We start from the raw sequence: 22215 nt of genomic DNA, 5'->3' as shown, positions 1-22215 counted from the left end.
GAGTGCACGGCGGCCCCTCCCATGTCACAGGTGAGGAGGCAGAGACCCGGGGCTGTGCGGGGAGCATGCACCGTTCCTCAGGGGGCACACGGGCGGGGCCCTCCCCCCAAACAACCGCCCCCAGCCCGTGGCCCTCCCAGCCCCCGCCTCGTCCTATTTCAGGCTCACGGCCTTTGTCCTGAAGTCCTTTGCGCAGGCGCGCAGCTTCATCTTCATCGACCCGCAGGAGATGGCGGCTGCCAAGGGCTGGATCGTCCGGCAGCAGCGGGGGGACGGCTCCTTCCCAGCTGTGGGCAGGATCCTGAACAAGGACATCCAGGTGAGCGGCCCCTCGGCCCCCCTCCGGCACCTTCGCCCTGACCCGCCTGCTCCCCGCTGCTGTCGGGGGCTGTCCCCTCCGGCTCGGGGTGAGGCTCGGGGGTCTTCTTGCAGGGTGGGGTCCACGGCACAGTCCCGCTGACGGCCTACGTGGTGGCTGCGCTCCTGGAGACGGGCCCGGCCTCGGAGGTGAGCCCGGGGCGGCCAGGGAGCGGTGGGCGGCTTTCCCCCGCAGGCCAGGCTGGCCATCCTCTGGCAGGCCTTATTTCTTCCTTGATGCCCTCCTTCTACTCCTTCTCGTGCTTTTCAGCGGTCCCAGGATGTCCACCTTCTTGTAGCCCGGGCAGGGGATTGAGAAATTCCTGTGATAATTGGGGCGGGGGGTGGGGGGGCAGGGGGAGCTGTATCCTGAGATCTCCCAGGATCTGATGCCCCCAGCCCGTTTAGCGATTCATTTGGGGCTAGAGCAGGTTCCTGGCTGGTCAGGGAGTCCTGTACAAAAACTTGTGAACATTTTGGGGGGAAGCGTCTAGAACCTTCATTTACAGTTGGTACTGGAGCCAGTCAAGGTTTGGGTGTCCCGGAGGACTCCGGAGCCATTGCTGCTTCTGTGAAACAGGGGTGGGGGTAGCACGTTCCCTGCAGTGAGGGTGTCCATGGTGGTCTCAGCCCTGGGGGTAGGGACCCCACCATTGCTAACAGCTGTGTCCATGCTGCATCCTCTGATGATAAATTGTGGGTTATCTTGACACTGTGGCTCCACTGGTCCCACAGGAACACCAATGCTCATTTGCTAACTTCATTAATCCTTCTAATCACTCATTTCCCCCCACTTAACTGGTATTATTGGGCCTCTTCTCTGAATTAAGCTGTCACTGGATATGGACTCAGTTTCTGTGGTCCAGTGGCTCACACTGGGGTTGGGGGGAAGTGTGATCAGGGTTGGTGGACTTCCTGGAGGAGGTGACAATGGAGGTGAAGCCTAGAGGATGAGGTGGGCCTGGGCAAGGGCTCTCAGAAGCCAGCCTGGTGGTGGGGTAGGTGGGACAGGGTGGTCAGGGCTCTGCCTACTCCTTCCAGAACTTCGAGTTGCTCTGCTGTGCTCAGACCTCATTCAGAAAAAGTTGGCACCAACATAAAGGGGATGGGGTTTTGAAAGCCAGGTCTGCAGGCTTGTGGGAGCTCCATAGGGAGGCAAAATGAGAGTCTGTGAGCCATCCAGTGCTCTCCCTGGGTGCGCCCTGGGAATCTGTGGGTGGGCAGGTGGATGGGGGAACACAGCAGCCTCCCAGGGCTCCAGCTCCCCACCCCATCCCGCAGGAGGAGAGGAGCGCCATTGCCAGAGCGAGGCACTTCCTGGAGTCCAGTGCAGCCCAGGCCGCGGACCCCTACAGCAGCGCCCTGACCACCTACGCACTGACCCTGCTCCACAGCCCAGCAGCCCCCGCGGCGCTGCGAAAGCTCCGCAGCCTGGCCATCACACAGGGTAGGGGACCCCCGCTGCCACCCCTGAGGCCACTGTGGGGCCAGCCCACAGTGCACCCAGTAGATGCCTCACGGACACATGCGGGCACTAAGGAGGCACCTTTGCTCACTCTGGTTTGTTACTGGTCCCATCTCCATGGTGGCTCCATTTGATGAACTGACTTGAGCCCGAGTGTCATTTTTCTCTCTTGTGAAATAGGGGATAGCAACCCCCGCCCCAGGGAGGGCCCCTGCCCTCCATCCCTGGGTGAGCCTTGCGAAGCCTTCTCCATCTTTGGGATGTCAGTCTCCCCATCGAGAAAATGAGTATCCACTATATTTGGGGAGCCCCAGTCGAAGAGGCTTAGACTGAGCCTCCTCCTGTCCCACCTCTGGCCCTCATCCCACTCCCCACCTTCCCCAGCAGCTTCTCGGCTTATGATGTCACCTGAGGAATGCTTTCATGGCTAGGAAGAAAAAAAAAACTTAAGCAAAATTCTTTAAAACCAGCCACCTGGATGAGAGTATCTAGGAGCGCCTGCTTGAGATCTTGGGCAGGAAGCACCGATTTCTCTATGGTGTGAGGCCTTTCTATGCCTCACATGAGCTCAGAATCCTTGGCACCTTTGCAAGTAGCAAGTGGCTTCCTCGGTCCTAAGTGGGGTTGGCTGGAGCCCCATCAGGGCCCCATCAGGAGGGAGGCCATTGATGTCTGCCAGGGGTGTGGGAGGGACGGGGTCTGTCACGGAGTTGCAGATAGGAGACAGCCCCGAGGTCCTTCTTGCCCCAGCCCTCTGCCCCGGCACCCTCCTCCCCTGGGGTCCACACCGTCCCCCCCCCACCGGTTGTTTCTTCTTGAGACCACCTGCAGTGACCCTCCCCACGGGATGCCAGGCCGCACACTTCACTAGGTTGTGGTCCCTGACCTGTCCTGGCCCTGCAGATGGGGTAACCCACTGGAGCCTGACGGGTTCCCGGGACGCGGACAAGGATGCATTCTCGAGCTTCAGTGATGGGGTCTCTCAGTCAGGTACTGGCCCCCTGCTTTGGGTGCTGGGTGCTGGGTCCCAGCATTGAAAGGCCCCAGCCAGCCTCGTCCGTTGCAGTGGTCTCGGCCGAGGTGGAAATGACAGCCTATGCCCTGCTGACCTACACCCTCCTGGGTGACGTGGCCACTGCCCTGCCCGTGGTGAAGTGGCTGTCCCAGCAGCGGAACGCGCTCGGGGGCTTCTCCTCCACTCAGGTGAGTTGACCAGGGCCAGAGGAAGGGGCTCAGGTCCCAGCAGGGTCACTGAGGTCCAGGCTCAGGGCTCAGAGCCCACCAGGAAGGCACCACCAGCTTCAAGTCCGAGGGGGGCTCCTTGGGGACATGGAGTCCAGGGGAAGGCTGGTGGGGGGAGGTGGTGGATCTCAAGGGACAGACAGACGCACTTGGCTCTGGGACCAGGACCCAGCCTCTGCCTCTGCGGAGATGCCTACCCGTTGTCACGGCCCCTAGGCCATGGACGTCTGCCCCAGATTCACTCTCTGTTCCAGCCACAGGGGTCTCTGGCCTTCAGAGAGGGTACATGCATGGTGCCCCCGGTTTGGGCCAGACTTCCCGGAGTGGGGGCAGGGAGGCTGCTGGTGACCCGTCCCTGGGGCTGACAGCACCTCCTCGTCTATGCCTAGGACACTTGTGTGGCTCTGCAGGCCTTGGCAGAGTATGCCATCTTGTCCTACGCTGGCAGTGTCAACCTCACCGTCTCCCTGGCTTCCACCAACTTGGACTACCAGGAGACCTTCGAGCTGCACAGGGCCAACCAGAAGGTTCTGCAGACAGCGGCGGTGTGTCTTCCCAGACCAGGGGTTGGGGGCCCCTCCCCGCTGCCCGCCCACCCACCCTTGTGTGTCTGTGGAGGGTGTCACGGTGTCCTCTCTCTTTCAGATCCCCAGCCTTCCCACGGGGCTGTTCGTGAGTGCCAAGGGCGAAGGCTGCTGCCTGATGCAGGTGAGGCGGCAGGGACATCAGGTGTTCCCTGGGGCACCTGGAACCTGGGGGCACCCAGAGGGGCAGGCTGGGGGCTCCAAGCTCAACGGTGGGCCAGGCTGAGTGGGGTGGATGTGTGTGGCTGAGAGACACCCTGGGGCAGACTGTCTGTCCCCCGTAATGCAGCCCAGTGTGCCCAAGGCAGGTGGCCGTGCCTCCTCTCGGGTGTGGGCCCCCCCCAAGAAAATCCATTTGACCCTCAATCCAGTGGTCTCTGACCATAAACAGATGCCCCACCCCCACCCCCTGGAGTTGGCCCAGGGCCTCATGTTTATTGTCCCTGTGGCGGCCTGGACCAGGATTCCCCGCCTGGGTGCCCTCCCTCAGCCCCTGGACCAGGATGCCTCAGCCTCGCCCTCCCTGTAGCCCCTTGGTCACCAGGCCCAGGCATTTAGCTGCACTCTGGGCCGGGGCCGGCCAGGCTTGTGCGCTGTGGCTAGTGGTCAGTGGGCAGGTCTGCCTGGAGACCCTGGAAGCCTCAGCTTCCCCATCTCTAAAACGGGAGCCCAGACAACACAGTGGATAGGTGGGAGAGGCCTGGAGGCTGTGGGACCTGGGCTTCACATGTGTGAAAAGGGGATGACGGTCGGACTTACGCTCACTTAGGCCATTGCAGGACTAAATGAAGTAACAGTAGTCCCCACGTCTGTCGCTGATGCCACTTCTGCCATCGTTCCAGCCATGCTGCTGCCTCTCCCCTCCCCCCACCCCGGGTTCCCTAAGCCTCAGTCCTCCCATACCCCCAGATTGATGTCACCTACCACGTGCCGGACCCGGTGGCCAAACCAGCCTTCCAGCTGTTCGTGAGCCTCCAGGAGCCCGAGGCTGAGCCGCGGCGGACCCCCGCTCCCGCCTCCACCGCTGATGACGACGACCCGGCGGCCGACCAGCATCACCAGGAGTACCAGGTGACCCTGGAGGTGTGCACCAGGTAAGGCCACCTCCCCGCTGGCTGGCACCCGTCTGGGCCTCCGAGGGGGGTCGTATCAGAGGAGCATGGCCTCCTGGGACCAGGGTGCCAAGCAGGTGCTCAGTCTGAGCCTGTGGACTGCGAGGCTGTCAGCTGGAATGCCCGGGGCCCTCCTCGGGCCCCCGCTACATTTCCCGCTGCCGTGGCTGGACCAGCCCTGGCGGTTCCCGCTGTGGTTGCAAGATACCGCAGCAACAACCGTCGGGGAGCTTTGAGGGACAAGGTTCATTACCGGGCAGGCCCAGGGCCACACCGCGAGGTCACAGGTGGAGAGAAAGTCTGGACCTGGGTGGGGCTTTGCCTTTTACTGGGGCAGGGGTGGGGGCCTAGGTTTTCGCCAGTCCCCTCTTACAGGCAAATTTAAAAAGATAAGTGCAGGAATGAGGGAGTAAGAAGGGGAAAGCGGGTCCGCTCTCTCTTGGTGACCCGGGGTTTTCTCAAAGGGGAACTTCCTGTGTGGGGGCGCCTGACCCTCGTCTAGCTCGTTATCTGCCGCTGTGTCACGCAGCTGGCAGTCGGCTGATCCAAGATGGGTATCTTTCAAATGGAAGCTTTTGCAACCAAATGCTTACTGTCAGGCACTTAGACTGCCGATGGTTTTTGAAATGAAGAGGGCAATGGAATCTTCCAGATGGATGCAGCAGACCCCAGTGACAGGTGAGGCAGGTGACCCAAGTGGGGACAGCCGTTTGTGGCCCCTGCCGGATACACCAGACCCAGGCCTCCAGGTTCCCTGACGGTGATCCTGGGACCAGGCCACAGAGGGTCCTTGCGGGGTGGGGGACACAGGCAGCTGCCCTCACAGGATGCTTGTTGCCACGGTGACGGTTTGGGAGCCCAAAGGTGGATGGCTGTCATGGCATCCAAAACCCATTGGAGCTGCCTACGCCGCCCTCCTCCGCCATGACCAACCACCTGCCGTCAACTGGGGTCGGGGGGGGGCGGGAGGCAGCCGGGCTGGCCCCAACTCTCTGGCCCCACCAGGCCTGCTGGGGAGATCATTGTTCGTCTCTCAGATGTGTCAGAAAGAACCACTGCCATCCAGATATGGGCATGCTCAGGCCGCATCCCCACAGGAAGCCTCCCCAGGGGCTGTGGCCACCATGGCCCTTGGGCCCCCAGTCTGCGGGTCCCTCCTTGTCACCAGCACCCGGCACTGCGAGGGCCTGGCATGGAGCAGGCCCCAGAGGCCAATTACACACACCCCATGTCACAGAAGGGGACACGGATGGCTGGCCCTGGGGAGTGAGTGGGGATCCCAAGTCACCGGGGCTCGCCCCACGGAGCTGCTTCCTGTGCTGGGGACATAGCTTGGGGTTCGGGGCAAGGATGACCCAGAGTCAGTAGACCTGGATCAGGGCCAGAACCCTCAGCAAAGCCCTCTCCTCATGGTCTTAGGGTGTCAGCTGTGAAATGGGTTGACTGATGGCCCGGCCACCTGTGTTTGTATAGATGGGCCACCCAGCCAAGCCCAGGGTGGGCTCCCCCAGGACTTCAGCCGCGGGGATTGTGGGTGTCAGAGGGGGACATGAATTCCGCCATGGGGCTTGAGCTCGAGGGCCTATCTCTCCTTTCATTGGAAGGTGGCTGCATGCAGGGTCCTCCAATATGGCTGTCCTGGAGGTGCCCCTGCTCTCGGGCTTCCGGGTGGACATCGAGAGCCTGGAGCAGGTGAGGGGGCGCCGGCAGGCAGGAGCCAGGTGGGGTCTCTAGCTGACCGCCCTGTCCAGGTTGCAAATTCCTAGCCCTTCATAATTTTTTTTTCCCTCCTGGGCAGAGTTGGTGCTTTGGGGCTGGTCGCCTGTTGAGGGGCAAGTGGGAAGGGGTGGGATCCAGGTGGTGGAGAAGGAATTCAGCAAATATGGATATGCTGTGGGGAGAACGTGGGGTGCCATAGGGTGCCCTCGGCCCTGGTTCTCCAGAAACCTGCCACTGCCCTCAAATTCAAAAGAGACCAGTCCCACGTCCCCTTTTGTGTGTAGGAGGCACAAAAGGGAGGTGCTGTCTTGCCCAAGGCCGGAGGAGGTCTGCAGTGTGGGGAGGACAGAGAAGGAAAGGCAGGCTGGTCCTGGGGGTGGGGTGATCGGGGAAGCTGGGCAGAGCGCAAGGGTAAGGAGAAGGGCCCGCACAGAGACCTTGGGTTTATGTATCAAAAACTGTGACGTCCCAGGCTGGATGGTGGCTGAATGTTGCAGTTGAGGTAAAAGCTCGTGGCAGGGCTCAGCTGGGCACCTCGGGTGCCACAGGGAGGCCTAGCCTAGGGCTGGGGCTGGATCCAGGGACGCTGCAGGAAGGGAAAGGGAGGGAAGGCGGGAGCTCAGGGTAGGGGTAACCAGACTCACATACCCTCTCCCGGGTGCTGGGTGGGCTGGCAGGGCCTGGGTTGCCCTGACCGCCATCCCCTGGCCCTGGCTCAGGCCCATGGGGACTTGCTGGGTGACCAGAGGCAAGCCGCCAGCCTCTGGGGCCTTGGTCCACCTCCCACTGACCAGTATAGGCCCCACAGAGACAGGGGAGGAAGCGAGCGCTGGGGACATTGGGGCTGGGTGGATCTTGACTTCTGGCTTCCTCGCCAGCTGCTCTTTGACAAGCATTTCACACTGAAGAGGTACGAGGTGGCCGGACGCAGAGTCCTCCTCTACTTTGATGAGGTACTGTCACTGGGGCGGGGGCGGGGGTGGCGGCTTCCGCAGCACCCATGTGGGTGAGGGCAGAGCTGTCAGGGCCCAGGGCAGTTCCTGCAACCATCTCACATCATGAAAAATACGGGGACAGTCAGTCCAGGCAGAGCTGGCGCAGCTGGTGGCTTTGTGCCCTGGCCAGCTCACTCGGGTGGGAAGAGTTGGGAGGGGATGGTATAGTATTCAGGCATAAAAAGGAACGTAGTGCTGATGCGTGTAGATGAACCTGGAAAATGTGCGGAATGAGAGAAGCCAGACCCGAAAGGCTTCATAGTGCATAATCCCCTGCCTATGAAATCCATAGAGACACACAGCAGATTAGAGGGTGCCAGGGGCTGGGGGTGGGGATGGGGCGGGAATGGGGAGTGAAAGACCAGCAGAGATGTTTTTCCAGGTAGGACGGAAGGACCCACGGAGCGGAGTGGCATCAGGTTTCTGTGTTTCACACCTCCTGGGTACCCTGCAATCGGCCAGTTCTGGGCCCATACTCTGAGGCATAGCAGAGCATAGGGGCTGTAGCTCATCCCTGAACCCAGGGGCCCCCACCAGGCCTAAACCCGTCTGATAACCCCGCAGATCCCCAGCCAGTGCCTGACCTGCGTGCGGTTCCAGGCGCTGCGTGAACATGTTGTGGGCAGGACGTCAGCGCTGCCCATCTCTGTGTACGACTACTACGAGCCTGGTAGGCCTGCGCCCACCCGCACCCCCAGCTCAATTCCTCACCTTGTCACCCCATCGCTTGGTCACTCTTCCCCTGCCTCGTCCCGCAGCCTTCGAAGCCACGCGCTTCTACAACGTCAGCGCCCGAAGTCCGCTTGCCCGAGAGCTGTGCTCCGGGCCTGTGTGCAACGAGGTGGAGCGCGCCCCGGCTCAGGGCCCCGGTGAGTGCGCGGACCACTGCCTCCACTACCACCAGCACCCCGACAGTCCTCTCGGAACTCAGATCAGAGCGGGGAAGCGGGGTCTCCAGGCAGAGGAGGACAGCTTGGTAAAAGCAGGAGGACGGAGCTCCGTCAAGGGTGCACACTTTGGGGGCAGGGCCGAGCGGGGGTGTGGGCGGGCTGTGGGCAGGGGCGGGGCCGGGAGGTGGGAAGGGGCGGGCCGAGGGGGGCTGTAGGCGGGCAGTGGGAAGGGGCGGGGCCAAGCGGGCATTGGGCTGGCAGTGTGGAGGGGCGGGGCTGAGCGGGGCCGAGCGGGGTGCACGTGAGATTGGGGAGCGCGTAGGGCCGATTGCTGTGGGAGGGCCCGAGACCAGAACCAGTGGTTCCCCTTCCTCCACGAACCAGAGGTGTAGAAACTGCAGGGCCCTGGCCATGAGCTCAGAGAGTGGCCGCGGCAAAGGTCTTGGGCTGGGCTGGGGTGCCTCCAGGGCCCTTTTCTTTATTTTTTAAAACATTTTGAAATAGGTTTAGATTGCTTTGTTGATGACTTTTATTTGTTTTCGTAAATAGTGGGCCAATACTTGCATGGCATTCCACCAGGTCAGGGCTTAGGGACTCCCAGTAACTGTCGCGCCCCAGTCCCCACCCTGTGGAAGGTCTTCTCAGCCACTAGGGACTTTTCCCCCACTCCAGGCCTGGTGGGAAGCGCCGGCCAGGTTGGGGGTGGGGTCCCGAAGACCTTTCCGACGTCGCTTCACCCCCAGGCTGGTCACCGGGCGAGCGGGGTCCTGCGGCAGCCCCAGAGGAGGGGGCGAAGATTACGCGCTGTGGCTGCGCCCGTGACTGTAGCACCGGCGGGGACCCGGTGTGCGGCTCCAATGGAGTCGTCTACACCAGCGCCTGCCACCTGCAGGAGGCTGCCTGTCTAGGCCGCGCGAGACTGGAGGCTGCGCCCCCTAGCCACTGTGCCCTCGGTGAGGACCCACCTTGGGTCTGGCCTCCGGGACCTCAGCTCCCCATGGACATAGTGCATCGACCTCTTCATTACCTCTCCATCGGCCCTATCACCTCCTCCCCTTGACCACCCCCTCCTCTTCCCCATCACCGTCTCCCTCCTGTCTAGCATCACTTCCTCCTCTTCCTCTTCTCCTCTCTCCTTCCCCCCGCCCCCCCCACCCTAACTCTCACAGTCCTTGATTCCCTGTCTCTCCCTGACCCTCCCAGCTTCCCCCCAGCTGTGGCTCCTGCATCGCTCCTCCAGTCTCTGTTCCTAAGGCTTTGTATCCTCCCCCATCTCTGGTTCCGTCTGGGTTTCTGCGTCTTCTCAATCTTGCTGAGTCTCTCCCCACCCCCACCCCAAGTTTCTGCCTTTCTCATCTACCCATCTCTGAGCTCTGTGTCCCCTTCCCCCACCCTTGTGACCTCCCACCTCCTGCCTGTTGCTCTGGGACATATTATCTCCTTTTCATGGTCTCTCTGAGCTGTCTGCTGTCTAGATCCTCTCCCTCCGGTGCCCTCCTGCCGACCTCGGCCCCCCTTCCTTCCAGAGCAGCTGACACCGGCCTCTGCCTCCTACAGCTACGACTATGACCCAGCTCCCCCAGACGCTGGGCACCTGGCAGCCGGCCACGGCCATGAGGTGATGGACTTGGAGGAGGAGGCAGAGGACAGGTAAGAGCTAAGCATCCCCCCCAAATCCCTCCCCCTACTTGCCCTGGACCTGACAGGGAGTGGGAGTGCCCAGTAGACAGGTCAGCCTGCAGGTTTCCAGGAACAAGGTGGGGGATCCATTCTCTCTTCTCCCCACAGTCTGTCCAACACACATCAGAGAACAGCCTCTACGAGCAGGGTGAGACTGAGCCCTCCCAAGGATGCAACCCCAGGACAGACCTGCCCATGAGGCACCCTGGGACCCTGTTAAAGAAAGACATTATTCACGGTGCTTGTTAAGATGGCAAGGAAGACTATTCAAGGGAGGGGACTGGAGATAGGTAGCAGGGTCATGCAGTGGGGCCTTGCAGTGGAGATGAAGACAGGACCCAGCTCTGAATACTACAAGAAAAAGCGGGGGTTTATTGCCAGGGCCAGGAGCATCAGTGGACTGAGAATCACTGACCGGAAACATGAGGGATGAAGGAGGAATTCTGGCTGAAACCACCTAACAGCATCCCCGCTAAAGGCAGGCCAGGGTCTCAGACAGCATCCCAGGGCTGGTGGTGGAATCCGATTAAATATTAGATATCGAGGGTGATGAGGTATGGAGCTGGGATTTGGACGTAAACTGACGTAGCAGGGTTCCTGCTATAACCGGACAGTGCGGAGATGAACGCCAAAGCCCCAAAGTGGAGACATAGTCGAAAAGGGGAGCCTGAGTGGAATTTGATCAGAGAATCTCTGTCACCCCAGGGGAGGGAGAAGGAAATGGGTGGGAGACAGAGAGCCCAGTGGATGAGGCTGAGAAGGGGTTGCCAGGCAGACTTCCTGGAGAAGGCGGATCTTGTGGGTCTAATTACAGCAAACTCAAGAGGTTGAAGCAACAGGCTGACTTTATCAGCTCAGGCCGGTGCCAGGCACTGTCAGGCCTCAGGCTGTGTCCGCCCGCGCCCCGCCTGCCTTGGCAGGTTCTCCCGCTCACACGTCAGTTTCAACGGCAGGTTTTCAGCCTCATTCAGCAAACCCAGCGGACTGCTTTTCCACCAGTACCCACCGGAGTCCCGACAGTTCAGGGCTGCGTCATCCCACACCAGGCACTGGGGCTCGGTCCATGTGCAATCAAGATAGTTATTGGTCGAGCCGGGCTTATGGCTTTTGTTTCAATATTTGTTCAAAATGTCCTCCATGTGCCTCCTTTTGCATTTATGGAATATTTTTTTAGCATTCCATTGTGGTTCAGCTCTGGGGATGACAATATACGTCCTGAAACTTTGCAGCTTACTTGTTCATTTCTCCCTACTGTCACCACTGAGGCTGCAGTTTTCCCCCTCGGGTAGCTTTGTGTCATCACCACCATAGGCAAGATACACGACAGCCCTTTTATAGCCACGCCCACCCGCCCCTCCCAGGAGTCTGTCATTCTGGGAATGCTGTGTAAACGGAATGTTCTGGAAATTGGCTTTTCTCATTTCGCGGAGATCCACCCATATTGTTGTCCGGTGGGGGTGGGCAGGGTCCTGAGGGTCCACTGCGGGGGGGGGGGATGCACCTGCCCCAATGGGCATAGGCAGCCAGGCTGAGCCACGGCATGCAGGTGGGTTCAGCAAAGGGCACCCCCCCACACCGGAAAGCCTGGCCGCCCACCTTGTCTTTCTCTTTTTCTCTCTTCAGTCAGAGTGGCTTCTCTTCCTAATGCTCGGAGCTGCGTCCTGTCCCTGTCGGCACCGCCAGAAGGGGGCCACTAATGGGAGAGCTCCCTTGACTCTCTGGTGGGCGGGCGGACCCCGCCCCAGGTGACCCCAGCCTCCAAATGAACCTGAGACACAGAACACAGACACCTCCCTCAATGGAGGACGGGCTCCTCCCAGGCCTCCATCAGCAGGAGGGTCGGCCTCGATCCCGCCACCTCCCCAGCTGCACCTGGGGCCGGGCGCCCGCCTCCTCAGGCCAGAGCAGCACCCCCTCCAGGAGAGGGGACGCTCCTGGGAAGGATCCGTGGCCAAAGGCCTCTGCCGGAGGAGACACGATGACATTTAGCCAAATCAGGGACATAGATGGCATCCATGCCCTCATCACCAACTTCGACGTGAAACAGGCCGCCTTTCTCCAAAATACACAGCTCAGGCCCCCTTTGGGGCACCTGAGCTGCCGAGCTCCTGGACCTAGACCTCGAATTGTCCCATAACTGTCACAGTCCCCACACACCCCCATCTTGTCTCACCCCAGGGGTCCCCGAATGTTTGGTCCTGCCACTGGCTCTGGCAGATGCCCCTTCAGCTTCCTGCCTCCAGGACTAGGCCTATTCCCACCTCGGGGCCTCACCCCCCTGAACCCCCAATCTGCTGGCACCCCACAAAGGGACTGCCCTCTCCCAGCTTCCTGGCGGGGGAGCCCCAGCTCCGCAGACCTTCCTTCCTTGGGGGACCCTCCCAGCTGTGGTCACATTCCTCTTTGGGACCCGCAGGAGACGCCTGTTTCTGGTCCCTCACGGGCATGACCTGTCTTCTCCCCTGTGCGTGCGGTGGTATTTATTGCAGCCAGTGCTGCTCATCTCTGACCTCCAGCAGGGACAGCACAGAGACCCTGAGGGTGCTGCCCAGCCAGTGGGTCCCCCGGCCACTTGCTGAGCCCCTCACCCCCACCAGCCTACAAGAGACAGTTCCTGGGCCCTGGGCCTGCTCCCTGGGGAGGCTGCTCCTAAAATAAAAGCTCGTTTCCAGAGTCACAGACGGGCTTTGGCCTGGGGCAGGGGGGTTGCAGCACTGAGGGCTGGAGCCCCAGCTCCCATCAGGCTCCCCAGCATCTCTTCCCTAGTCTCCAGCTCAGCCTTTCAGAGCGGGTGGGGAGGAGCGTTTCGAACACCTGCACCTCAGCCTAATCGTAGACTCCTGCGCATCTGTAAGAAATTCTACCGGTACAGAGAGGTCCCAGGTACCATTCACCCAGCCTTCCCCTGCGGTAACAACTTGGAAAACTGTATCATCAACCAGGCTATTGACGGGTACACTTCGCTGATCTTAACTTCCCCAGGCTCACGGGCGCGCATGTGTGTCCTGGGGCTGCCTGCCCACTGGGTCATTTTTCCCTAGACCAGACACATATGAGGCCCCGATGGGAAGCCCAGGAATGGCCCCCACTCTCCTCTGCCTTGGGGGAGACGGCTTACTCCCACAGTTGATGTTTCCGTGGCTCCAGACACAATGCCCCATGCTGCTCTCCGGGGTGGGGGCACTGGCTGCCCTTCCCCATGTGGTACCCCCCCCATTCCATTAAGAACGGCTCAGACCCAGGGTAAACAGCTGGGGGTGGGGGTCGCAGGGCTGCAGTCCTCTTCCCCAGGCCCACCTGTCCACCCTCCACTTGCCCACCTGCCTGGTCCTGTGGTGGTGTGGGACGTTACAAGAAGGATCAGACGTGGGGGAAAGGGGAACAGGTGCTGTCCTGCCACCAGGGTGACAGTAGATGACAGTCCTATGGGTCCTAATGACAGGCCGCACCAGGCTTTGGGAAGCAGAATGAGGGCCTCCATTGTTCAGGAGATGCTCCAAACCCCAGAGCCCATCCCAGAGCTAGACCCTGGGCTTTGGGGTAGGAGGACTGCCAGCCAACCTCCTTCCGCCTGGGCCATGAGGGGCAGGCAGCCTGGGCCGCCTCCTGAGAGGGTCCTGCTGCCAGTCCAGGGCAGCATCAGCCTTGCCTCCACCCCACCTTGGACGTGAAAGTGCTGGCTGGGCCTGGGAATAGGCATTTAATCCCTATCTTCCTTTTTTGGTGCTGCTATAACCAAAAACCACAAAACCGGTGACTTAAAACAACAGAAATTTATTCTCTGACAGTTCTGGAGGCCAGAATCTTGAGATCAGGGTGTGGGCAGGGGGGGCCCCGAGGGGGAGTGTCTCAGGCTGCCATCCCGGCTTCTGGTGACTTTTAGCAGTCGTCGTGTTCCGTGGCTGTGGCTGCGGCACCCCCATGTCTGCCTTCGTGGTCAGATGGCCTCCTTCCCTGTGTGTACGTGTGTCCTCTCCTTATAATGACACTGATCACAGCAGATTTAGGGTCTCCCCTACGCCAGTGTGACCAAATTTTAAGAACACCTGCAAAGACCCTATTTCCAGATAACCTCACATCCAGGGGTCCCCGGGAGACGTGGATTGGGAGGGGGCCCCGCTCGACCCCATACGACCCCCTCTCCATTCGGCCCACCTTCTGGGGGGCCGTCACACGAGTGAGGTGGACCGGGTGCCAGTGCCCTGGGTGCCCCCCTCCCTGGAGGCTGCGGAGGCGCCCCGAGTCACGTGGAGCAGCCCCTCCCGCACCTTGTCCCTGAACTCCACAGACACGTAGTAGTAGATGAAGGGGTCCACGCAGCTGTTGAGGGTGCTGAGCGCCAGGCTGGGCACGTAGGCGGCGTACAGGTCCCCCCAGGCGTCCGGGCGCGGGTCCGAGTAGTGCAGCAGCAGCAATATGTTGCTGGGCACGAAGAAGGCCACGGCCGAGGCCAGCACGAGCGCGGTCAGCCTCAGCGCGTGGCCGTAGCGCGGGCCGCCGGCTGCCAGCGCACACAGCGTGGCCCCGTAGCTCAGCAGCATGACCAGCAGCGGCAGGAAGCAGCCGAGCACCCCCAGGCAGAGGAAGGCGGGCCGCCAGTAGGAGGCCTGCGCGCCCACGGGCAGCGCGTCGTGGCACAGCACGTGGTCCGAGTGCGACAAGCGGAAGGTCTGGCGCTGCAGCGCCAGGGGCAGCGCCAGGGCGGCGGCTGCCAGCCAGGCCGTGGCGCAGAGCCCAGCAGCCAAGCGCTGGCCCCGCAGGGTGAGGGCTCGGAACGGGTGCACGACGCCCAGGTAGCGGTCCAGGCTGATGGCGGCCAGCAGCAGCACAGAGCCGTACATGTGGCCGTAGAGAGCGGCTGTGGTCGCGCGGCACGCGGCCTCACCGAAGGGCCAGTGCTGGTCCTGCAAGTGGTAGGCGACGCGCAGCGGCAGCGTCAAGGCCAGCAGGAGGTCGGCGGCCGCCAGGTTCATCAGCAGCACGGTGGAGGGCAGCCGCGGCACCCGGGTGGCCAGCACCCACAGCGCCAGCCCGTTAGCGGGCAGCCCCACCAGCAGGGTGAGCCCGTAGAGCGCGGGCACCAGCCTCGTGGACACCCAGCCCAGCAGCAGCGCCCGCGAGCTGTGTGGGATCTCCAGAACGTGGCTGTTGTTGACCCAAACCTGGCCGGGGAAGCTGCGCAGGTGGGGCGAGTGAGGGGTCTCCTCCTGGGGCCCAGTCAGGGGCCCCAGTGTGCCATCTGGGGGGAAGGGGAGAGGTGTTGAGAGTCTAGGCGTCACCCCCACCTTCCCCCCCACCCTGCAGCCCTGCCGGTGCTGCCCCCGAGGGGCTACAGTCCAGGCCCCAGCTCTCAGGAGCCCCCAGCTTGGTGGGTCAGAGCTGGACACAGACACCCCCAGCCCCGTGGGCTCAGGGCAGAGTTGGAGGACCCCCCCCCACTGATTTCCTGTCTCTCACTCATCAGCTCTAGCGCCCCCCCGCCCCCGCCGTCCCAAGACAGGGCCCAAGGTCACTCACCATTACCTCCCCCCACGCTCCCCATCTCATCGTCCTCGTCGTAGGTGAGGGTGTTCTGGCTGTCATCTTCCAGGCCGAACCCCAGCACCACGGGCCACAGCAGCACGAGTGCCCACATGCTGCCGAGGCTGGGTACCGGCTGCTCTGGGCTGCGGCCGCTGACCTCAGGCTTCCTGCCTGGCTGACCCCCACCCCCAGCTTCCTGAGTGCCAGTGGAGCAGTGGACAGGGGCCAGTGAGATAAACCAGCCCCTGCCCCCACAAGCCCGTGGAGGGCCCACAGTGTGGCCAGAGGAGGCCTGGTGGCTAGGGTCAGTCAGTTACACCCTCGGGGTCCAAGTGCTGGGCCAGCAAGATGTGGGGGAGGTTCCAGGCTGCAGTCCCCGCCCTCAGCCCCGTTCAGCCCAGAAAGCCTCTGTGGGCCAAGTGGCTATTTCCTGTTACCCAGTCATGTCTGCGGCCCCTGTTCCCATGACAGCCCACCAGGTCACGTACTCGGGGGCTGTCGGCCCTTCCTGAAGCCCCCACCCACCTCCTGTCCGTGGCTGGCTGGACCAGAGCCCTGCCTCCCCAGGTCACAGGTCAGAGCACGTGAGCGATCCTCCCCCTCTCCAAGCACCCCAGGTCCTCTGTGGGGGCTGCTCTGCCTTATTGCTGCCTCGCTCATACCCCAGCACAGGCCCAAAGTGAGGTGCAGAGAAGGGAAGGTGCTTTGTGAGACTGGGGTCTACAGAGGGGTATCTGAGGAGGTCTTGATCCTTGGCCCAGATCCCCGATGCTGACCATGTGCTACCCTGGGGAGCAGAGAGGAGCCCAGCTTCGGCCCCCTCCTGGGAAAGGCCCATCCCTGGCTCTCAGAGCCCCTTGGGCTCCCATCCTGGCTCCATCCGCAGCCCGGGGCTCCCGGGGATGGTCATGGCCAGACCTCAGCCTGAGAGGTGGTCAGGCCAGCCCAGGACAGAGGGCCCCTGAGCCGCCCACCCTCCTCTGGCCCTTCCACGTTGCTGCTCTCAGATGGGGCCCACTGTGCAGCTGAAAAAATGCAGAGCAGCTCAGTGGGGAGGCTACTCCTTCTTTCTTCTGCGCACAATCCCCCTGATGCCCCTCCTGGGAGAGGCCTCGACCATCTTGCCCTGGGGAAGCTCCGCACTGGGGTTCTCGACCCGAGTGATCAGGGTTGGGCCATGGTGGCCGCGGGGAGGGGCGGTCTGAGGGCAGGAGGACCCTGAGGGGACAGTCAAGGAAGAAGAAATGAACTATGAGTGGGAGAAGGCGAGCAATGTGGCCATGTCCTGGTGCTGTGAGCCTTAATCTAGCCACAACTCGAGGTCACAGGGACCAGCCAGGAAGTGACCGAGCAGTCCTAGACAGAGTCAGTGCAGCAGAGGGTGAGATGCTGAGGTCCCTGCCCCCAGCCCAGGGTGGGGGACCGAGGCCTAGAGAGTTCCGCCTGGGACAGGGGCCTAGCCAGGAGTCTCCCCCATTTCCAGACTGTTTCCACCAGCACCAGTGACAGATTCAGCCACACCTATGTCTCTTGGCAGCTGTGACCAAGGTCACTCTCAGCACACAGGGAAACCCAGATTAGGACCCCCTGATGCCCTCCAGGAGCGGAACAGGGAACCTGTGCAGGGGAGGCTGGGGGCTGGCAGCTGGGCAACTCTGGGGCAGGGTGGACGGGAGCCCCCCAAGGAGGGTGGTTTGACTCAGGAGCCCCGTGTCTGGAAACTGATGGCAGGCACGTGGCGTGCAGGAAATTGCCCATACTGGGGTATCGCCGCACAGAGGCAGGGTGCCTATCAACAGCCCCATCACAGAACCCACCCTGTGCCAGCCGGGCGGGTTGGGGAACCCCCTGCACAGGAGGTGCAGGGCGACCTGCCATGGTGGGGCACTTTCTGGAGGACGCTGGGGGCAGCTGCCTTTGGGGAGAGGGACTTGGGTGCCTACTTTTCTCCGTGGGCTTTTTTGTACTGTTGGAATTTTCTATATCATCTGTCACTTTCCATGAAAACTCACATTTTATCTATTATCTATCTATCTATCATCTATCTATCATCTATCATCTATCATCTATCATCATCTCCATGCCCAGCATGGAGCCCAGTGGGGGCTTGAACTCACCACCCTGAGATCAAGACATGAACTGAGACCAAGAGTTGGATACTTAACCAACTGAGCCATCCAGGGGCCCCCAAAACTCACACTTTAAGAAAAGGTAGAGTAGTAGCTTTAAAAAGGAGGGAGGGGCGCCTGGGTGGCACAGCGGTTAAGCGTCTGCCTTCGGCTCAGGGCGTGATCCCGGCGTTATGGGATCGAGCCCCACATCAGGCTCTTCCTCTGTGAGCCTGCTTCTTCCTCTCCCACTCCCCCTGCTTGTGTTCCCTCTCTCGCTGGCTGTCTCTATCTCTGTTGAATAAAGAAATTAAAAAAAAATCTTAAAAAAAAAAATAAATAAATAAAAAGGAGGGAAAATCTGATAACAAGCTCTTCTGCAACATGGATGAGCCTTGAGGACCCGATGCGGAGTGAGACAAGCCAGTCACAAAAGCATCAAAGCTGTATGATGGCAGGAAGATGAAGTCCCTCGAGGGGTCAGATTCTCAGGGACAGGAAGGCGATGGTGGGCGCCAGGGGCTGGGGGAGGGGGCGGGGAGGTCTGCATTTCATGGGACAGAGTTGCAGTGTGGAAGATGAAGGGTCCTGGAGACGGAGGGTGGGGAGGGTCGTACCGGTGTGGGAAGGCACTTAAAGCCACCGAACCGGATTCTTAGAATGGCTAAATCTTAACACAATTAAAAACTTATTTTAAATGGTAGGGAAAAAGAGCAATCAGGTCCGAGTTGGCAGCTGGTGCCGCATTCCCTCAGCTTGCAGCCCCCGCCCCGGCCCCCCAGAAGCCCGCGGAGCCCATCCCGGCCCACCTCACTGTCTCCGGTGTTAGACGGAGGTCAGCTTACCTGTCAGACACTCCCGGAGCCCTGTCAACGCGATGCTTCTCGGGGCGCGGCCTTCGTGGAGACTGCGATTTCTTTCTGCCGCACTTCGAAGGCAGATGGGCACCCGCAACCGTGCCTCCACCTTCCCTCACTCCCAGGCGCAGCCTGTAGGCAGCGACTTTAAGCCACTTCCGGCCGAGAGGAGGGGGCTCTGACCCCGTCTGGGTTGGAAGTCTGGCTCTCCCAATCCCAGAAGCCCTGTGCCTCCCCGCTGGGACCTCGGTCCCAGCTGCCCCGTCGAACCACGCCCTGCAGCTCCCGCACACAGGGCACGTGGACGGGGCACTGGAGACCCTCGGGCAACCTTCTAGCAGTTTAGCAGTTCAGACCTCACCCCGCACGCCGGGCCCTCCGCCTCCTACTGGGAGGTCCTAGCTCCCCCGGTCCCCACCTCCGCTGCCCTCCTGGGACTGCCGTGAGGTCAACTTGCTGTTCAGAACAATTGTTCCCCTGACGTCCCAGAACAATCGGCCTCCTTCTCAGCCAGGACGTCAGGGGTGAAGCTGATACCTTACAAAGTGAGACAAACCCCTCACGAATAACAGGAGAGAAATAATAAATAAAGAAGTGTTCACTGGGCCCTACTGGAAACCCCCCTCCCCTCCCCAAGCATCACGCGCCTGCTCCTTCCACCACCCTGGGGAGGGGAGGGCCACCTACCTGGTCCTGCCCAGGCTTGAAGGAGGGAGGAAGGGAGGTGTGGCAGGTACGGTGGCCTGGAACGACAGACCCTTAGGATCGGGCGCCTCTATGGCTGAGGAGTCCGGGCACCCAGGCTGGTTCCCTGCTCAGCGCCTCACCAGGCTGCAGGCTGGGTGTCCACAGGGCCAGGTCCTCTCCCGCACTGGTCTTGCCCTTCCCAGCAGGGCCAACAGGAGACCCTCCCTCCAGTTTCTCTGCCAGCGACCTGATCGCAGCCATAGGCCCCGCCCCCTCTGGGGGGCCGTGCCCTTCCTGGAGGCTGCAGGGCCAGGGCCAGGGCCGGCACCCCAGGACACCTCTCCCAGTGCTTCCAACCGGAAGGCCAGTCCGCAGGCACCCAGGACCCTAGGACCCATCCTCGACAACGGCGGCTTGAGGCCGGGAGGAATCCGGGATAGCACTGAGCCTCATTCACCCAATCCCCCGGAGCCCTGACTCTCTGGAGGGGGAGGTGTGCAGCACCAGGGGGCATTGCGTGTATGTGGGGTGCACATAGGCGAGGGGGGGCCCCCGGAAGGCAGCCAGGGCCACTCGGAGAGATTGAGGACCGCACCTGGGAGCGGACGGGCCCCGTGGGCAGCTCAGTCTCAGCACAGGGACCTGACTGGTGAGGCCTGGCGATGGGCACTGAGGGGGAGGTGAGGGAAAGGCCAGCCAGGAGCCTCAAGGGATATCTTCTCAGAGGACCCTAAGAAGAGCTGTGGTCTCCCACTTCCCTGGAGGCGGGGCTAGATGGGAGCAGGCCCAGATGAGTTCAGAGGACACAGTGATGCCGAAGTCACAGGAGGTGTGTTGAGAGGAAGGGGGGCGCCCAGCTGGGAGCAGGGACCAGAGAGCACGGAGGGAGAGGGAGGGTGGCTTTGTGGGGTGGGGGAGGGAAAGAGCCCTGCACTGGCGGGCGAAGAAAGCTCAGAGCCAACACCAGTCTTTAAATTGGGTTTCCACGCCCAACACTCGAAGGAAACACCTCTCCTTTCTACTGAAAGTAAATGAGTTGGGAATGAACATTCCAGAACACTCTGTGGGTGGGGCGACATGGGGGTGGGGTGGGGGGAACAGGACCCTCTTGGGGGTCAGCCTCGAGGGGGCACTTGGGGTTTGGGAACTTCGGGGGCGCAGGTGCGGATTGGGCTTCACGGAGGGACAGCAACGACCGAGAGGACCTCACGGAGTCAGGTCAATATTTAATTTTTAACTTTAATGTGCAAATAAATAGAAAAGGAAAACTACATTCAAAACAGCTGCAAAGGAAGTACAAGCCCCAGAACAGAAATTCTTCAAAAACAGAAGAGACGCTCCCTAGAAGCATGCAGGGCGGGGCTCGGCGGGGTGTGGCCCGCACCCCAGGCCCACACGGAGGCACGGAAGGGGCCACGGGCTCCGGAGAGTGCGCCAGGAGGGTCTGGTTCAGGAATTCCGGTAAGTTCCCTTCTTACAAAACAAGGATATGGACAAAGTGCCTGGTAGACTTGAGCAAACACGGGCTAGGAGACCCTGGGCGGGACACACTGGCCCTGGAATCGCCCAGACCCCGAGTCAAAGGCTTTGCAAACCTCGAGTTCCACAGGTAACTTCTAGAAAACTTCTAGAAACACGTCTCCACTTCCCAGAACCGCGGATTTGGTACAGCTCAGTTTTGGGAGGGTGAGGAGTGCCGCTGGGCAGAAAGGAGGCTGTACACGGGGATGGTTCTGGGCCCCCCTGTTGGTTGATCCCCTTCTCATGGTGCCAGGAGCCCGGCCAGGGCTTCTCAGGGTGCAAGAATTCTAAAGACCTGGTTCCCAGCCCGAACTGCTTGGCATTCTTGGCACAGAGAGTCTTGCACACCTCGGTAGGACAGTTGCCTCAGCGCCTCACGCCCATATTCCGTCCAGGTGGTGGCTGTAGGAACGGCAACGTCAAGGGCAGGTCTGCAGAGTCCCACGACGAAGGCGCTCACGACCCAAGGAACCATGGGACTTGGCTGTTGCAGAAGTCACAACCACTAAGAGAGCTTACGAATAAATATGTGTGTGCATATATATATTTCTAGAATGTCCTTCTTAGGTACATAACTGCACCTCTGGGCCCTCCCAGTGTGGGGACACTTGAGCTCAGCGGCAGTTTCAGGCTGAGCCCCTTCCCTCGAGAGCTCAGAGTGAGGCTGCCAGGTCAATACAGGACTTGGAATCTCTTTTCCAGAGTGGGGTCTTCTCGACAGTTCTGCTGCTGCCTGCCCACTCCACATCTTGACAACAAAGCGGAGCCTCAACAGCGGGCTCCTCCTGGCTTTCAAAAGTGACCAAGGACCCCGAGCATCAGCCAGGCCTAGCCCGTGCCCCGACTATCAGATACAGGCATGGCCCAGCTCAGGAAGTTTCCGGAAGCTTTCAGAACCATTCAGGAAGGACATGCTTTTCAAGCAGATCCACCCTGGCCCGACTCCTTCCATGCTGGGGTCTCTTGAATGCCGACCCCCTCCCAAACACACGCCCCCGCACGGTTCATCACGGACCTTTCCAGACACTGTATGCACAAAAGGCCCGGTGGTGCCCCCGCCTGGGGATTTGGCACGAGTGACGAAAGCGGCCCAGCAGGTGCATAAAGGCAATCACTTGCTCCTTGGCCAGCGTGTGGATCCTCCCCCTTCCCGCAGGGAGGGAGCCCCCGGAGTTCAAGGGCAGGAAGGGTTCAGGTTTGGCACAGGACGGGCCCAAAGGAAGCAGGGAAGCCGAAAGGGATGGCAGCACGGGGCCACAGGCCGACACAAGCCCACCGTTCTCTGGCGCTCGCGGCCCGTAGCAGCAAGGCTGGGGGACGCGCTGCTCCCCTCAGGCTGTTCGTGAGAGTGCCGACGCAGCTCCGGGCCGAGGCAGCGGCCGCAGCAGCGTGCGCGTCAGGCGCGGACGGTCAGGGCGAGGCGGGCCGGCGGCTGTACTGCACGCGGTAGCGGGTCACCGGCAGCCCGTGCACGT

General features: G+C 61.3%; 3 protein-coding genes across 6 annotated transcripts in view; 1 reads left to right on the top strand and 2 right to left on the bottom strand.

The window, feature by feature from the left end:
- CPAMD8 (C3 and PZP like alpha-2-macroglobulin domain containing 8) overlaps positions 1 to 11138 on the top strand; it is an 82918-nt gene extending 71780 nt beyond the window's left edge. The window contains exons 28-42 of the mRNA XM_034658001.1: positions 163 to 319; positions 433 to 507; positions 1639 to 1804; positions 2726 to 2812; positions 2889 to 3025; positions 3454 to 3609; positions 3710 to 3772; positions 4558 to 4742; positions 6365 to 6452; positions 7358 to 7432; positions 8039 to 8144; positions 8233 to 8343; positions 9108 to 9317; positions 9891 to 10014; positions 10153 to 11138. Coding sequence (XP_034513892.1) covers positions 163 to 319; positions 433 to 507; positions 1639 to 1804; positions 2726 to 2812; positions 2889 to 3025; positions 3454 to 3609; positions 3710 to 3772; positions 4558 to 4742; positions 6365 to 6452; positions 7358 to 7432; positions 8039 to 8144; positions 8233 to 8343; positions 9108 to 9317; positions 9891 to 10014; positions 10153 to 10243 — 1831 coding nt within the window. The 3' untranslated portion in view covers positions 10244 to 11138. The remainder of the gene's footprint in view (positions 1 to 162; positions 320 to 432; positions 508 to 1638; positions 1805 to 2725; positions 2813 to 2888; positions 3026 to 3453; positions 3610 to 3709; positions 3773 to 4557; positions 4743 to 6364; positions 6453 to 7357; positions 7433 to 8038; positions 8145 to 8232; positions 8344 to 9107; positions 9318 to 9890; positions 10015 to 10152) is intronic.
- A 2664-nt stretch (positions 11139 to 13802) lies between these two features.
- F2RL3 (F2R like thrombin or trypsin receptor 3) lies at positions 13803 to 15911 on the bottom strand. 4 transcript variants are annotated; one of them, XM_019798288.2, is made up of 3 exons: positions 15562 to 15911; positions 14313 to 15283; positions 13803 to 14059 (listed from the first exon to the last, which is right to left on the bottom strand). In XM_019798288.2, exons 1-3 carry the CDS (start codon positions 15677 to 15679, stop codon positions 14048 to 14050), a joined length of 1101 nt encoding a protein of 366 aa, XP_019653847.1. In that variant the 5' UTR covers positions 15680 to 15911; the 3' UTR covers positions 13803 to 14047. The 4 variants fall into 4 exon arrangements, with proteins under 4 accessions (XP_019653847.1, XP_034513891.1, XP_034513890.1 ...); XM_034658000.1 differs by having other exon boundaries at positions 13803 to 14032; XM_034657999.1 differs by having other exon boundaries at positions 13803 to 13998; positions 15562 to 15910.
- A 4523-nt stretch (positions 15912 to 20434) lies between these two features.
- Positions 20435 to 22215, bottom strand: part of SIN3B (SIN3 transcription regulator family member B) — a 35587-nt gene continuing 33806 nt past the window's right edge. The window contains exon 17 of the mRNA XM_034657997.1: positions 20435 to 22215. This exon is cut by the window's right edge and continues 380 nt beyond it. Coding sequence (XP_034513888.1) covers positions 22151 to 22215 — 65 coding nt within the window. The 3' untranslated portion in view covers positions 20435 to 22150.

This window comes from Ailuropoda melanoleuca, chromosome 4 (genome assembly GCF_002007445.2).
Source record: "Ailuropoda melanoleuca isolate Jingjing chromosome 4, ASM200744v2, whole genome shotgun sequence".
Lineage (NCBI taxonomy): Eukaryota > Metazoa > Chordata > Mammalia > Carnivora > Ursidae > Ailuropoda > Ailuropoda melanoleuca.
Note: the sequence above shows the minus strand (reverse complement) of the source record. Positions and strands in the feature narration are given on the sequence as shown.

Coding starts and splice junctions, on each gene's coding strand:
- F2RL3 (XM_011221896.3), bottom strand. CDS start 15,679: ATGTGGGCACTCGTGCTGCTGTGGCCCGTGGTGCTGGGGTTCGGCCTG. Junction 15,284..15,561: donor GAGCGTGGGGGGAGGTAATG/GTGAGTGACCTT, acceptor CCTTCCCCCCAG/ATGGCACACTGGGGCCCCTG.